The sequence below is a fragment of the Vipera ursinii genome (genome assembly GCF_947247035.1).
Source record: "Vipera ursinii genome assembly, chromosome: 1".
Lineage (NCBI taxonomy): Eukaryota > Metazoa > Chordata > Lepidosauria > Squamata > Viperidae > Vipera > Vipera ursinii.
In genome coordinates, this window is record NC_139512.1 from 112,322,680 (window position 1) to 112,337,417 (window position 14,738).

Consider the following 14,738-nt stretch of genomic DNA (forward strand, 5'->3'; position numbering starts at 1 on the left):
AGCAATAAAGATAAATATACACGGTCCACATTGAATCCTGCAAGAATTTACAGCCCCAGAGAAAACACAAATACAAAATTTAAGATACATTGAAGAAAAGAAGCAAACATGAAATAATGAGGGGAGGGTATCACTTGCCTTCTGGAAACTATAGCTATTGCTAGGAAACTGGCAATCTTTAACACTTCCTTTTCCTGCATTTCCAGCAGCTAAATAATGGCAGCAAGAGATCCATTTAAAAATCTGCAGACATGGTCAGAACGGTCTCTATCTCCTAGGCTTGATTTAATAATGACAGTTCACTATTTGTTTTGTTGTTTTTTTAAATGAAGAGAAAAGGATGAGAAACTAATCTTGTGTTTCATAAAATTAACTGTAAATTTTCTCCCCCAGAATAGAATATATTTTATGGTCTTCAGTGATACGTTTCATCCACCTAACAAGATTGCATTAGTACTAGATGACATTCTCCATCTAAATCAGATGTGTCAAACACAAGGCCCGGGGGCTGGATCCGGCCTGCAAAATGGTTTCATGTGGCCCGCGAAGCCATCCTGGAAACAGTGAGGGAATGGCCCCCACTGCCTTGGCCCTGGCCCAGAGACCCTCCTTCTGCCAGAGACCCTCAGATCTGTCTCACTCCTGCCCAGGCCCCCATAGGCACCCTTGATGCGAATGATGTAGAGCTGGCCATGCCCACCCAGTAGGCCATTTGCACTCTAGCCACGCCCACCCAGTAGGCCACGCCCACCCTGGCCATACCCACCCGGCCCCTTGAGGGCAACCGCATTGCTGATGCGGCCCTCAATGAAATTGAGTTTGACACCCCTGATCTAAATAGTAAATGGAGAATATCATCTACAACTAATGCAGTCTTGTTAGGTGGAAATGAGGGAAATGAGCTTCAGCAAAAAGATCTGCTGAGAAGGTGCTCCAAAGCTTCAAAGAACATCAGTTTCTTGTGACTGGCTGCCCTGGTTGCTTGGACCTTCCCTGTGACAGAGTCCCTGATAGAACAAGTCTTCTCAACTGGACCCTGGTTGCACAGACCCTGTATTGGTTTGGCTGCTCTGTATTGGTTTTGCTCTGTATTGGTTTGGGTGTAGTTTATTTTGGCTTCAAAGTTAGGCTGTCCAATAATACTTTTATCTCTCCCAATCCCTAACCCAGAAAAAACAGAGTGAACCATTATTAATAAAACATTCGGCACATCTCAGTCTGTCCCATGTCCCCAAAGGGGGATGAACATGTCAACTTGGCAACCGTGACTGCACTATCAAAGCTCCAGCTTTTTTTAAAGCATGCAGTGATGTTTGCAAGGCCAAATTATTCATTCAGTCAGTCAGTCAAATTTGTTTTATGTCAGACAACTCTGACTGACACTTTAAAAGTTAAAAAAAGGGTGGGGTTTCATTTGTAGTGTTTCCCCACGCCCTATATGTCCCTGGTCCCAAGTACCAATTTGCATATAGGTTGCAATTAATGTGAAAAGAAAATAGTCACTGTCTGGAATGCAAGAAGAAAACCGGAGGCATGAAAAGAGTTTGTCTTAACTAAATAAAGACAAACTGTTTAGCTTGTCTTAACTAACTAAAAACTGAGCAACACAGCAGAGACAGAAAAAAGTAAATAAAAGTTGGCAATAACAACTCAAATCACAAGAATCAAGGGGACCACATTGCTTCGATGTTTTGTTTAAAGGAACAAGACACTCTGTTAAAGCTTTGCACAATCATCATTTCCATTTTGAGACTACAATTCACAAGTGAGAGTTTCTCAGGAGGAAAGTTGAAATTAAAATAATTTTTGCCATTGTTTTTTTTTCTTTTAATTTTGTGGTTTGAGAGCTGCTGTTTAGGGGAATCCTTTCATTCACTAACCACTAACCAGCCCTGATTATTGTTGATGTTGGCCGAAGAGATACAAAATAATGTCCTGAAATAGCCAGGAAATGTTCAACAGAAACAGAAATAAATTACTTTGGGTTACCAGTTTTAAATGAGTTTGTTTACTTTAAAATATCTCTGCTGTTTTTCAAAACAAGTTTTCACAGGTCAGATTACAGAACTTAAATGATGCCATGTGATGACAAGAGGCTTCTTGTTCTGGTATTTCCTTTACTTGGTGGCCATCGTTTTGGCAGGATTCTCTGACTATTAGAAATAACTTCTTATAATCACATTCTTTTGTCCTCAGGAACAGCCACCTTACCTTCTCTTAGCCGCTTCTTTGACTTGCATTTTTTTCAAACTGCAAAGTCTTCTCCAGTGACTTTGGCCTCCACATTATGTGTAAAAAAAATAAGCTTCAGCTTCATTGTTAATAGTTTCAGTGAGTAATTTGATTTTACCCTATCCATCATTGGATGACTGATTTTTCTTGCAATTCAAGATGTTATCAGAATTTTACTCCAGAAGTTAAAGGCTTTATTTTGTGGCTGTTATTGTTAACCCAGGAACCTAGCAAACTTTTATTTCCATCATTATCATTACTGCAAGTATGTATGCGGCACACACAAAAATGGCTTTTTTTTCTTTTAGGAAAAAAATTGTCTAAAATCAGTGATTTGCTATTGGTGAACTAGGAATATGGTCAGCTAATCATCAAAGAGGGATTTCTTGCAGGATAAGATTGGCTTAAGGATTCCTTCTCAGAAAGATATGGATGTGCTGCAGTGTGCTTCAGAACCAGTCCAAGACCAAATGTCTTACCCTTAAAACCACAATATCAATTGCTTAGTGAATGTGGGAACTTGTCTAATCAGGAAAACTGTAGGGATTTATAGAATTATTGATTAAACTAATATGTGGTGTTTTTTTCTGGTACAATGTGGCTACAACGCACACATTGTTCAATATAAGGAAAAGTTTGGTAATGTGATGAACATTGCATCATTCAAGAGTATCCTTTTTCCTTAACAATATTGCTGAAGTTGCACAAAGAGATTGCAAAAGATATGGGCATATTTATCCTTAGTCAGAAAATGTAAGCACTTCCTGATTTCTCTCTTGAGGCAATCATTAAAAGACCTCCATATATATATATAAGAGGCAAGACACCACACACCTCTGGCTCAGAGACAGAGAGCTAGCAAGGCAAGATGAAGCCTTGGGCTTGTTTCCACCTGATTTTTTTTCTGGTTGCTAGTTCTGTGGAGGGAGAAGTCTCAAATGATGGTACTGGAGGACTCCAGGACACTGAAGCCACTTGCTGTGCACGTGAGTTCCAGCTGTGTGATCTTTCAGCTTGGTTCTTAGCCTGAGCGGGATGTCTGTGTGCAGGAGCAGAATGCTGTTACTTAGTTTCCCAATAAAGCCAGTTCATGGGAAAATGAATAGTTGCCTCACATTCTTTCTTCTACTCTGAGCATGAGGACCCAAATTGTTGGAGGCAATGCTGACTCTGTAAACTGCTTAAGAGAGTTCTGTAAAGCACTATAAATCTGTATATAAGTCTAAGTGCTATTACTATCTAGGCACTGCTGACTAGCAGTTTTGCAGATAAAAAGATGACTCAGGAACAGGTAAGGGATGGATTCTGGCTGCAGTGAAGTTGTGTCTTAAGACTGAGCATTATTTGAGGGTGCTGGTGGGATTTAAAGGTTGGAGAAAGTTAATGAGTTGTGATGCTCTTTGAGGGAAACAGCTCCTTTAAAAGCAGCCGCAGCTTCACAATAGTTTTTAATGATCAATAAGTTGTTTTTTAAAGAAATAAAAGCAGAGAATTGATCTTGGGCTACAGTGTCATTTTCAGATGACATTTTATACTGTACATGTGGAACATATATTAGCTGGGGTTTTGATACCTGTTAAACATTATTAAGATCTTTGCCTAAGCACCATGTGCCTAAGTATTTGCCTAAGCAGTTTTATAGGTAAACACAAGAACAAGGAAGTCTAATCCTACATCTTCTAGATGCAGACAGGGCCTCCTAATGAACCGTGCTTTATGTGGAAGCCCTTAGTTTCATACTATGTAAAGGGAGCTGGTTTGGTGTAGCGGTTAAAAATCAGGCTAGAAATTGAGAGACCATGAGCTCTAGTTCCACTTTTTGCACAAAGTCACCTGACCCTGGAACAGTCATTCTCTCTCAGCTCTAAGAAGAAGGTAAGCTTGCCAAGAAGGCAGCAGGGATTTGCCCAGCAGTTGCCAAGAATCCAGAATCATTTAAAAGCAGGGGGGGGGAGAAGAAAATAAAAGAAAAAGGAAGGAAAAAAGGGGGAGTCAAAACCAATCAAGGATTATTATTTTTTAAAAGAAGTATGCACTCTTGTGTTAGAGAAGAGTCCTTGGGGAATAGCCTCCTAATTTCATTCTCAGATTCTCCAACAGCCCAGAAACAGAAATGTTTATGTGTGGAAAATATGAATGGAAGAACTTTTGTGTCTCTTTGGCACCCTACTCACCTTACCTGCTGCTCCACCCTGATTTTCTAGCACCTCACTCCTGCTATTTTGGTTAAATGTGAACCTGTTGCTCCATAAGGGGACCATACTGCTTCTCTTCTGTTTTTCATGATGTGTCCTTTTTATGCTCTTTCCCCTATGCCAGAGCTGAAAGGGTTAACACAATGCGGAAGTGACAAGATTATTCTCCAGGGTCAGGCTGGGATACCTGGAATTCCAGGTGTGCCAGGAACAAATGGATCACCAGGGCTAAAGGGTGACCCAGGTCCTCAGGGGCCCCCAGGTGAGTAAATGCTCATTGAAGATGTCATTCCCTGTATTCACAACAGCTTATTTGCTGTCTTTCCTTATAACAGTGGGAAGCAAGCTTTGTATTAATAATGCTGCTTGCCTAGAAAAGGATAAGTAAGTTGCTAGCAGAGAGACAAAAGCAATCCTCTTTCTCCCAAATGTTAGATAGGAAATGAAAGCTGTGTGTTCTTTAGTCAGTAAGAGGATTCTTAAAGGTCAATGTCTTAGCAAAGTAATCAGGAGATGATTCTTTGGTTCTCTGGTGTTGTGGGAACCAGTGGCGTAGCGTGGGGGGTGCAGGGGGGGCCGGCCGCACCGGGCGCAACATCTGGGGGGCGCGCTCGCACTGAGCTGCTCAGGGAGCCCCAAGGGATGCACAGAGTTGGCTTGGCTCCGCTCTCGAGCTGCTCTTTCTTGCAAAGCGAAATGAGTCCGGCAGGTGAGATGGGCGGCCACATAAACTGAATAAAATAAATAGAAGCGGCCAACTCTCCGCCCAGGCTCAGGCCAACCGCAAGCGCCCCGCAGGCGCCATGGCAGGTTTGGCCGAGCGAAGATGGACCCACTGGCCGGCCGGCCTAGCTTCGTGCGCATGCGTGGCTTTATTTAGCGGGGCTCACGTGCGAGCTTGAATGCAGCGGCTCTTGCAGGTCGGAGCCCCGCCCAGCCGCCCTCGAGAGGGACCCGGAAGCATCCCGCATGCACGCGACTCTTTTTGGAAAGTCTACGCCGCTGTGGGGCGCGTCTTTTCAGCAGTGCCGTGACGTCACTGCCCGCCCGCCCCTCTATTTCCGCTTCCGGTTGCCTTGCCCCGGGTGCTGACAACCCACGCTACGCCACTGGTGGGAACATTTTAAAGACAGGTGGACTAGATTGAGTTGTTCTTATGCCCATGAGTTTTCTTTCTTTTTTTTTCTTTTCAGGAGAATCAGCAATGTTATCAAGGATTTGTTAGTCACTGACCTACAAATCCAGCATAACTTCATAGACATCCAGACTCTCAACAGTTTTGAGCTAAAATTTTCATCAGTGCAATGTCTGGCTTCAAAAATCTTTTTCTAGACGTATTTAAATGCTGCTAAGCTAAGCTGGTCTTTCTCCTCCTCTCATTCTTCTTTCTCTTTTTCTTCAGGTGAAAGAGGTTCTGCTGGGATAACTGGAAAAGCTGGACCGAAAGGAGGCAGAGGAGACAAAGGTGACAAAGGTAATGCACCTATTGATTGAGATTAGAGGTTGTGCAAGAGCTGGATCAAAGGGGAGCCACTGGCACATCTGTATGTCACAGATAGCACTTTATTTCATGGCATCCTTGGTTGAACTGTTTGTAATATAAAACCAAATGATAATAGCAGTCCATCACTAAGAGGAATGGGCAATACACTGGCATGTAACAGGCTGTTCTTATGTATGGGCCTTAGGAAACTTTCTGTTTATCCACTGCACGAGAAATTGCCTTTTTTCTTCTTCTTACAGGAGATGCCTGCAGCTTAGACAATTGCCAAGCGAAAGGTATGCCCCTTCTTCCTCTTTCTCAATAGCTTCCTTGTTGGGTTATTATTAATAATAATAAAGTTGCAAGGGACCTTGGAGGTCATCTAGTCCAACACCCTACTCAGGCAGGAAACCCTATACCATTTCAGACAAATGGCTGCCCAGTCTCTTCTTAAAAATTCCAGTGTTGGAGCATTCACCACTTCTGGAGGCAGGTTGTTCCACTGGTTAATTGTTCTAACTATCAAAAAGTTTCTCTTTAGTTCAGGTTGCTTCTCTCCTTGATTAGTTTCCATCCATTGCTTTTGGTCCTGCCTTCAGGTGCTTTGGAGAATAGCTTGATTCCCTCTTCTTTGTGGCAGCCCCTGAGATATTGGAACACTGCTATCATGTCCCCCCTTGTCCTTCTCTTCATTAAACTAGACATACCCAATTCCTTATATGTTTTAGCCTCCAGTACTCTAATCATCTTTGTTGCTCTTCTCTGTACTCTTTCTAGAGTCTCAACATCTTTTTTACATCATGGTGACCAAAACTGGATGCAGTATTCCAAGTGTGGCCTTATTTTCTACCCAAATACCTGAAATTAAAATTACAAAAACTTACTAAACTATGTGATAAGCTGTATTTTTATGTATCTTTACAGATTGTCAGTAAATATGTAAAGTGATGAGTTCTGAGACTGTGCAATACTTTACATTTAATGTGGGAATATATAATTTCTTAATATTAAAATGAAAGGCTTCTCATGGTCTTGGAAAAAGTAACATGTTATCAAATATACTGTACAAAAGAAGAAATTCAAAAGATACTGTTGAAAATCCTTCAGAAGAGATTACATCCTCATATATAGAGAAAAATGGCAATTAAACTGGAAGGATTCAGAATGAATAGGGGAATATGAGATAATACATTTAACAACAGGTAGATGGAAGCATCAGAAGAATAGCTGTACCATTTGCACAGGTATACAGTATATTGTAAGACAGTTGTGTCCTTTCCTTGACCAGTAATCCTTGCAGGTGATCACTCATGATCACTTTATGATTGAACTTCTTTAAGGCAGTCTACATAGGGCTACCCTTGAAGACTGCCTCTAAGCTACAATTGGTTCAAAATAGAATGGTAGAAGCAGTAATGGGCCCATCTCATCATGTCTGTATGTGACCACAGATATGAGAGTTGCATTGGCTGTCAGCTAGCTTCAAAACTCTGGTTGCTTCCTTGAAAACCCTGTGTGGCATATGATCTGGCTACCTGCTACATTCTGGTAGAATGGATCACTTTTCTCTGGTAGTGTAGACAAAATCCAGGCACTGAGGTTAGATCCCTATCTCTTCCTTTGTTCTCAATTGACAGTTTAAAAGATAGAGTTCAGAGAGAGAGAGAGAGATAATGCAGGAAACAGGATACAGCCCCAATAAACAAAATAAGGGATTGCATTGTAGTGAGGGGGAGGAAGTGAAAGCAATGCCCTGCAGGCACATCCCCCCTCCCCCTTGGAAGCATGGCAAAACCCAGGAGAGGTGGGATGAAATACAAATGAAATGAAATAAAATGGGAATGGGTTTTGACATTAACCACAGCAGTGCTTTTTTTGTAAAAGAAAAAGGTGCCGGAACTCACACATGTGATACAACCCGCCTTGCCTACCCTACAAGGTTCCATCCAAAAAAGGTGCTGGAACTCCGTTCTGAGCATTCAATGAGAAAAAAAGCCCTGAACCACAGGTTGAGGATCATAATGACACTTGTCATTTGCATGTATCAATATTCCCCAGTGAGACTCAAACTCCCATCATCCTCAGCAAGCAATAGTTCCAAAGATGTCTGCTCCTTTCCCCTGGAATTATCTTGCTGTATGTAAACTGTTATGTAAACTTTTTACAAGGGATCTCCATGAATTCATTGCATTACAATAAGCATTCATATTCCTACAACAGACATTATAGTGATTTCACACTTGGGAATCCTCCACAAAGGTCAACATCTGTCCCAGACATATATTTTGCCGGAACTGCTCCATCTAACCCTCCCTATTCTTCCTCCAGAGACAGAAGCCAGAAACTGCAAAGACCTCCTGGAACGTGGGGAGACCCTGAGTGGCTGGTACACTATCTACCCAACCAAGGGGAACCCAATGCTGTTTTTCTGTGACATGGAGACAGATGGAGGAGGCTGGTTGGTAAGTGGGAGCCCAAGAAAGGGGAGGTAGAGATAATTATCTACTTGTATACATCAGAATAGCAAGAAATCCCATATTACTATAATTAATCTTTTAAACAAGTAGGCTCCATGTTGTCATTTTTGTTATAAAATAATAGCAGTTGTTGAGGGATCCATCAGTCTTCTCTCATCTGAATAGATTAGTGATGGACAACTTGCAGCCCCAGGGCTGAATGAGATTCCCAAGGGACTTGAGCCTAGGACAGTAGAGAACTGAAGGCACAAAGACAGTCCCAAGGAGTTGCTCCCTAATTATGACTTAGAAGAGGAGTCATCATTCTATTCAAGGTTGAAAGGCATTCCCCCACTTCAGAAATGGCATAAGATTAGGAAAACAGCTTCTCCATCAAGCAGATGCTGAGGTATCACTCCCTTTCTCTCCACCAGCTCTTCCAGAGGCGGCAGGATGGATCTGTCGATTTCTACCGTGACTGGGAATCATACAAGAAAGGATTTGGGAGGCAAGAATCAGAATTCTGGTTGGGCAATGATAAGATCCATCTTCTCACTAGCTCTGGTAAGCCCCAAATCTCCTCTTCTACATGATGCTCAATTTGATATTTTAAATCCATTTATATATAGACATTGCTTATCTTGATCAGAATTAATTTTTAAGGAAAGATGAGTATCAATCTTTGCAGAGTCAGCCCTTCAATAGTACCAGAGGCTCTCTTTGCATTACAGGAACAGAGTAAGCATAAAGCTAACACTCTGATCTGTTTGTGTCAGTCCATGAGACGTAACTTCCATTTCCTTCCATAGAGATGAATGATACATTCCAAATTCATAAATCAAATCTGGGAAAAACAGATGTTCTTTCCTGTAATTTGGAAATGGTCTTGGAGCTTTATGCAGCATGATTCCCCAAGAGGGTTGATTACTAGCTGAAAAATAAAATGTTAGAATCAGGAAAAAAAGAAGAAAGTTACCTTCTTTCTCTGGGGGTCCATTAATTTTCTTTTTGAAAACATGTGTGGAATCAAGAAACCGAGAAATCATCTGTATCCCTCCTCACTGTCTTTTCCATCATTTGTAGGGAATAAGTTATTAAATGATTGTCTTTGTAAAAGGTAAAGAAAAAAAGTGGCAGTGCGGAGGATCACTTTCTAATTGTGTAAAAAGACTGGAAAAACTCAGGTGAAACAGGGATTTAATCCCCCTCGGACATCCTTTGTGCTCCTCTGATTCTGTTCCTCTATCTTGATCACTCATCATTGCTTTTGAATGGACATGGATCATAATTCCACTATGATCATGTCCATGTAGAATGAAAGTCTACCACAATGATTAGCAGGCTTCCCTTCAAAGACTTCTGCACCTCTAGTAATTCTCCAATAATATTTATCCTTTGGTATTCAGGAACACAGCAGCTGAGGATTGATCTGGAAGATTTCAATGGTTCCAGAACGTTTGCAACATATTCCAGTTTCAGAATCGCAAATGAAAGTGAAAATTACAAATTAATATTGGGTTCCTATTTGAATGGTAACATGGGTGAGTAATAGAGAAAATCCCTCTGCATTTGAGTACCTGCTTACGGTGAATATAATAAACATAAATAGTTGGTTCAAATAGTGAGATGGGCAGCAAATAAATTTAATAATAGAAAAACTGGAGGAGATAACAAAATGCAAGCAGAAATAGAACATCTGTGGTAAAAGAAAGCAAAGATAGTAGCAATAGTAACAAGTGCTTTGGTACCTATTCAAGCACCACCACTTGAACACCACTGGCATGGACAGTTGTAAAGGCACATTTACTTGGAACAGCTTACATCTCGCAACAATAACTGTAACACAATCAAACATCAGTATCTGCCTATATTAGGCCCTTCGGAAGGAATCGACAGGTGGATAAAAATGCCAATTCCAATTTAAACATCTGACTGCATAATAATATTGCATGACCCGATGCAGAACGCAGAAACAATTTAAATCAGGGGGCTGCCTAATTCCTTTCTAGCTTATCAGAGGGATAATATGGGAGTGTGAATATGAAGAAACAGCCCTTCCATTGGGTCCACGGAGCAAACACAATCCCAGATTCAGGGAACCTATCCATTCCTTGGCTTAATGTGTTAATGGGGTTCAGGCATTCCGTTTATCAGTCATGATTTATAACGTGGTCTGTTAAATGGACCTCAGGGTGGTGTAAGCAAGCCATGGCTTCAAGAAACAGGTAAAGCCATTGAAAAACACATTGCATCATCTTGACTAGGCTGGCTAGTGATGCCAAAGTTCAAATTTGGGAAATTGTGCAAATAAACCAGATGCTCTATCATTTATATTTAATCCCTTTCTAATTCTTAGTGACTTAGGAACATTTTTCAGTGGTGAAATACCCGGCAGGTTTGTATTCCTGGAAGAGATGAACTTAGTGCTTCCCTGTGAATTCCTCCTTTAGGTGATTCTTTCTCAGGACACAATGGCCAAGCATTCTCTACCAAAGAAAGAGACAATGATATCTATGATGCAAATTGTGCCGAAAGTTTTAAAGGAGCCTGGTGGTATGCTAAATGCCACTCTTCCAACCTGAATGGCCTGTATCACAAAGGGGAGCATACCTCTTTTGCTGATGGCATCAACTGGGCTGCTGCAAAGGGGTACCATTATTCTTACAAGTATGCGGATATGAAAATTAGACCACAGTAAATGAAACCACAGTTTGACAGATTCTTCAATGTGACCCAAAATGTACTAGCAATTACTATTCTTCTATATTCTCTTCTGGGGAAAAAATAAATGCAGCAAATCTTTGAAACTGCTCCTTCGTGTGTTCATTGGACTGTTCTCTCTTCTTGTAATCCCTTTTCTATTTACATGGGGATAGGGTTCAAAAATTTTTACTTCTTCATCCTCTGTTTTTTTTTCTGAGGAAAAAGGTGTTCCTCAATGTCCTACAAAGCTGACATTTATTGATCTATAATCCATAAGTAGGTAAAGTAACACAATAGTTTCTACTCATTTGTGTGCCTATGCCTTACGAATCAACTTCAGTAACAGGATTAATTGGACCTCTGTCTTAGTAAAGCATCCTTGGAAGGTTTTCATAAACCTATTGCCTTAAACCAGGGGTCTGCAAACTTGGCCCTTTTATGACTTGAGGACTTCAATTCCCAGAATTTCTCAGCCAGCATTGCTGACTGAGGAATTCTAGGAGTTGAAGTCCATAAGTCATAAAAGGACCAAGTTTGAAGACCCCTGCCTTAAACAACTAAGTTCACAGAAACAATATCTGAGACAGCTGTGTCACTGTTTTTCATAGTAAAGGAAATCTGTGGAATGTAACTCAGATCAAACTTGAGAATCAACTTGTAAGGGAAAAAATTCACTTCTTTTCAGCTACAGATTCAGCCTCCTATTTCACACTGAATCAGAAGTCTAACTCACATAAATTGATCTGACTTATTTCTGTGGCATTTTACTGTATCTGTATGATCATTTTTATGCAGGACCTGGTGTTTTACAAAAGTTGCAGCCTTTTGGAAAGTGTTTTCAACACATACAATGCAGTTTAACGCTGAAGGGAAATGCCTCCAGAAGGAAATGAGCTTGTCTCTAATCCTAATGGCTGGCAACAGAGTGTTTGAATCTCCAGAGTATGACTGTAATCCCTTGAAGGTTAGTCAGACGTGCTGTTTTGTCCTACATAATAAAGAACCCTCTCTCCATAATTGATCCTGAGATCACACAGCTCCAGAGTGCTCTTTTCATATCCCATGTGTGAACTTTCACAGAATTCTTTCTGGATGTAAAATTCTAGGATGGAATTTTACAGCCAATTCTTATGATTTTATACTAACTTTTATTTTGCTAAAATAGCATAGCCATGTTTGTTTCTATTTTTTACACATTTATAAATTATGTCATGTACACGTTAGTGATTGTCAAAAATTGTGGGGCTGTGACCCCCTCAAATTAATGCATTCATTTAAGCCAGGATGAGGATGATGGTGGTGGCGGCATCGATATGAATATCAATAATTGCTGGAATAATTGAATTATCTGCATTGTTATGTTTTGGTACAGAAATTCGGTGTATAGTTGATTTTGTATGCAACTTAGTAAGAATCTATAGCCCCAGAGAAATAATACAATTACTGACTCTATGCCTGTATTTGAGCCAAACACATATAATTGTTACACAAGACACTAATACATTTGTTTATAGCAAATGTGTTCCTGTGTTCCTTTATAGTAGTGCATCTATTCAACCAAGTTAAAAAGTATCCTATGAAGATGAATGTGAATTGCATAGGATATGCACAGGTGGATAGGAATTGTCCATGGATAATTTACAATTGCAGTGTAATAGAGATGAATGATTTTCACCTTCTTACTGTATTTCATAGATCTAAATCCCAGATTCTCTATTTAAGGCTAGTTAACATTTTATTTGGGTTGAGATATTGCCTGGGTGAAAAAACATAATCAGCTAGATCAGAATCAATTTGCTTTCTCAGAGAAGAAATAAATCTTTCCAATAAAAGATTTGTTTCAGCCAAAACCTGAGATGGCAAAGTCTCAGGTAGGTCCCAAGAGAAATTCAGCCAAACTCTAGCCAAACAATAGCATTTGAAGTTGGCCAAAGGACCCAGAGTTTGGCTTTGAGGAACTTAGACTGAGCAGTTTCTAGAGTAGAGACAGTTATAAAAACAAAGTTGTGGACTACATAGCAATAGACTCAAAATCTTTGCTTTGTACAATTTTATTGCTGCAGAGATGTTATTATTGCCAGGAAGACTATGTTAGCAGCTCTAATAGAAAGCTCACTCATTTGGTTATTTCAGTGGGTGAAGGTAACCAAGTTACTTGAAGTTCTTAACTAGATCCACTTGTTTTTTAAATTGATTTCCCCTTTTAATGGAGGAGTTAAAGTGCATTCTAGAGAAAAACGGAAACTTCATTTTTGAGTAATTGATTTCAAGAAATTCCTGGAAGAATAAAACACTAAAGCACCTAGGCCCACTTGAGTTACGGATAAGGTGCCAACTTAAGAAGATGATTTCAACCTTCTTTACAAGAAGATAGATCTAGGATGGTGGGCAAGGGGTAAAATTCTAGTTTAGAAAGAACCATAATGATGTCATTTATATAGAAGTTGACTAAAGAACAAGGATACAGCTCTGCCTGAGTCCTCTGAAAATGGGAATGGTTAAATCATCATTACAGACGAGATGCCGCTAAACTGTGATGTAGATTTGGATGTAACAGACAGAAGCAACAAAAATGGATTTTTTTTGCTCTTTGACTTTGATCAAGAAGTAAATATATTTTGATTGTTAGGATTAGTGAAGTGAATTAAAGCAGCATCTTATCAGCTCATTTCAATAGTGTTATGACTAGATATAATCACTGCATGTTATGGAACAAAGAATTCAGAAGACAAAATGAATAACATGTGCCACAGGTTACAAATGGCCGAATCTGATCTGTATAAACAGAATTTGAAATGTAGAGCACTTCCAAAGAGAATAATTCTGTGGGCATATGGAACCGCTGCTTAGAAATTTGCCCGGTATTGCAGATATGGAGGAAACTGAGGTAGAATAAGTCATACAACAGAGGAAGCTCTGGAGGAAGTAAGTCAAGCAACACAGCAGTTTCTGTTTGATGGTGGACTCTGACTTTATAAAACAGCTTCAAAGGGGCTTCACTTGAACTTTCACCTTAGCAAGGCAACTCTTTTTTCCAAATAATTTTACTGCATTTTACAAAGCATAAACATTAAAAACAACATAAATTAATGATCAAAAGAAATGATAAAGAGTAAAACAAGAACAGGGACAGAAGTGTAAAAAAAGTATAAAGAAAAAACCCACGAATATATACAAAGAATGACTTCTGATGTTTTCTTCTAAGATTATAAAGTGTAAGGAGCTGCCTCAGCTAATCCTCCCAAGGAAGCAGAACTCTTGGAATGTGTAGCATTTCAACAGGAACTTTTATTGGGGTTGCTGACTACAGGAAAGTAAGGCAGGATCTGAGGGTTTCCTGCAGAAAGCAATACATTCAAATTAGGAATCAAAAACCTCAGCCCAACTGTCCATCCGGTCGGTTCGAATAGAGCCAATCCAAAGATGTCAAATTGTTGTGGGAATGAACCGATAAGGCACCGCTCTCAAGGTTGTTAGGTCTCTTCATGCCATCTTCCTTCCGCCCAGAGATAAGGCAGATGACCGGAGGCACATTCCTTTCTCACTCCATACTTTTATCCAGTGGTGGAATTCAAATACCTGAACAACCGGTTCTCTTATTTGATGCAGGCCTGGGCCTCCAAGGCCTAGAACGGACTTCTGGAAGTGGCATCCAAGCATTTGCGGTGG

At 40.2% G+C, this 14,738-nt stretch overlaps 1 protein-coding gene across 1 annotated transcript in view; it reads left to right on the forward strand.

Annotated features, from left to right (window-relative positions):
• Positions 1–41: 41 nt before the first annotated feature.
• The window catches only part of LOC310632479 (ryncolin-3-like), a 31,322-nt gene continuing 16,625 nt past the window's right edge, over positions 42–14,738 (forward strand). Inside the window, exons 1-8 of the mRNA XM_083349699.1 lie at positions 42–3,218; positions 4,552–4,689; positions 5,830–5,901; positions 6,171–6,206; positions 8,239–8,372; positions 8,801–8,930; positions 9,773–9,907; positions 10,817–11,062. Of these exons, the coding sequence (XP_083205825.1) occupies positions 3,101–3,218; positions 4,552–4,689; positions 5,830–5,901; positions 6,171–6,206; positions 8,239–8,372; positions 8,801–8,930; positions 9,773–9,907; positions 10,817–11,062 (1,009 nt within the window). The 5' untranslated portion in view covers positions 42–3,100. The remainder of the gene's footprint in view (positions 3,219–4,551; positions 4,690–5,829; positions 5,902–6,170; positions 6,207–8,238; positions 8,373–8,800; positions 8,931–9,772; positions 9,908–10,816; positions 11,063–14,738) is intronic.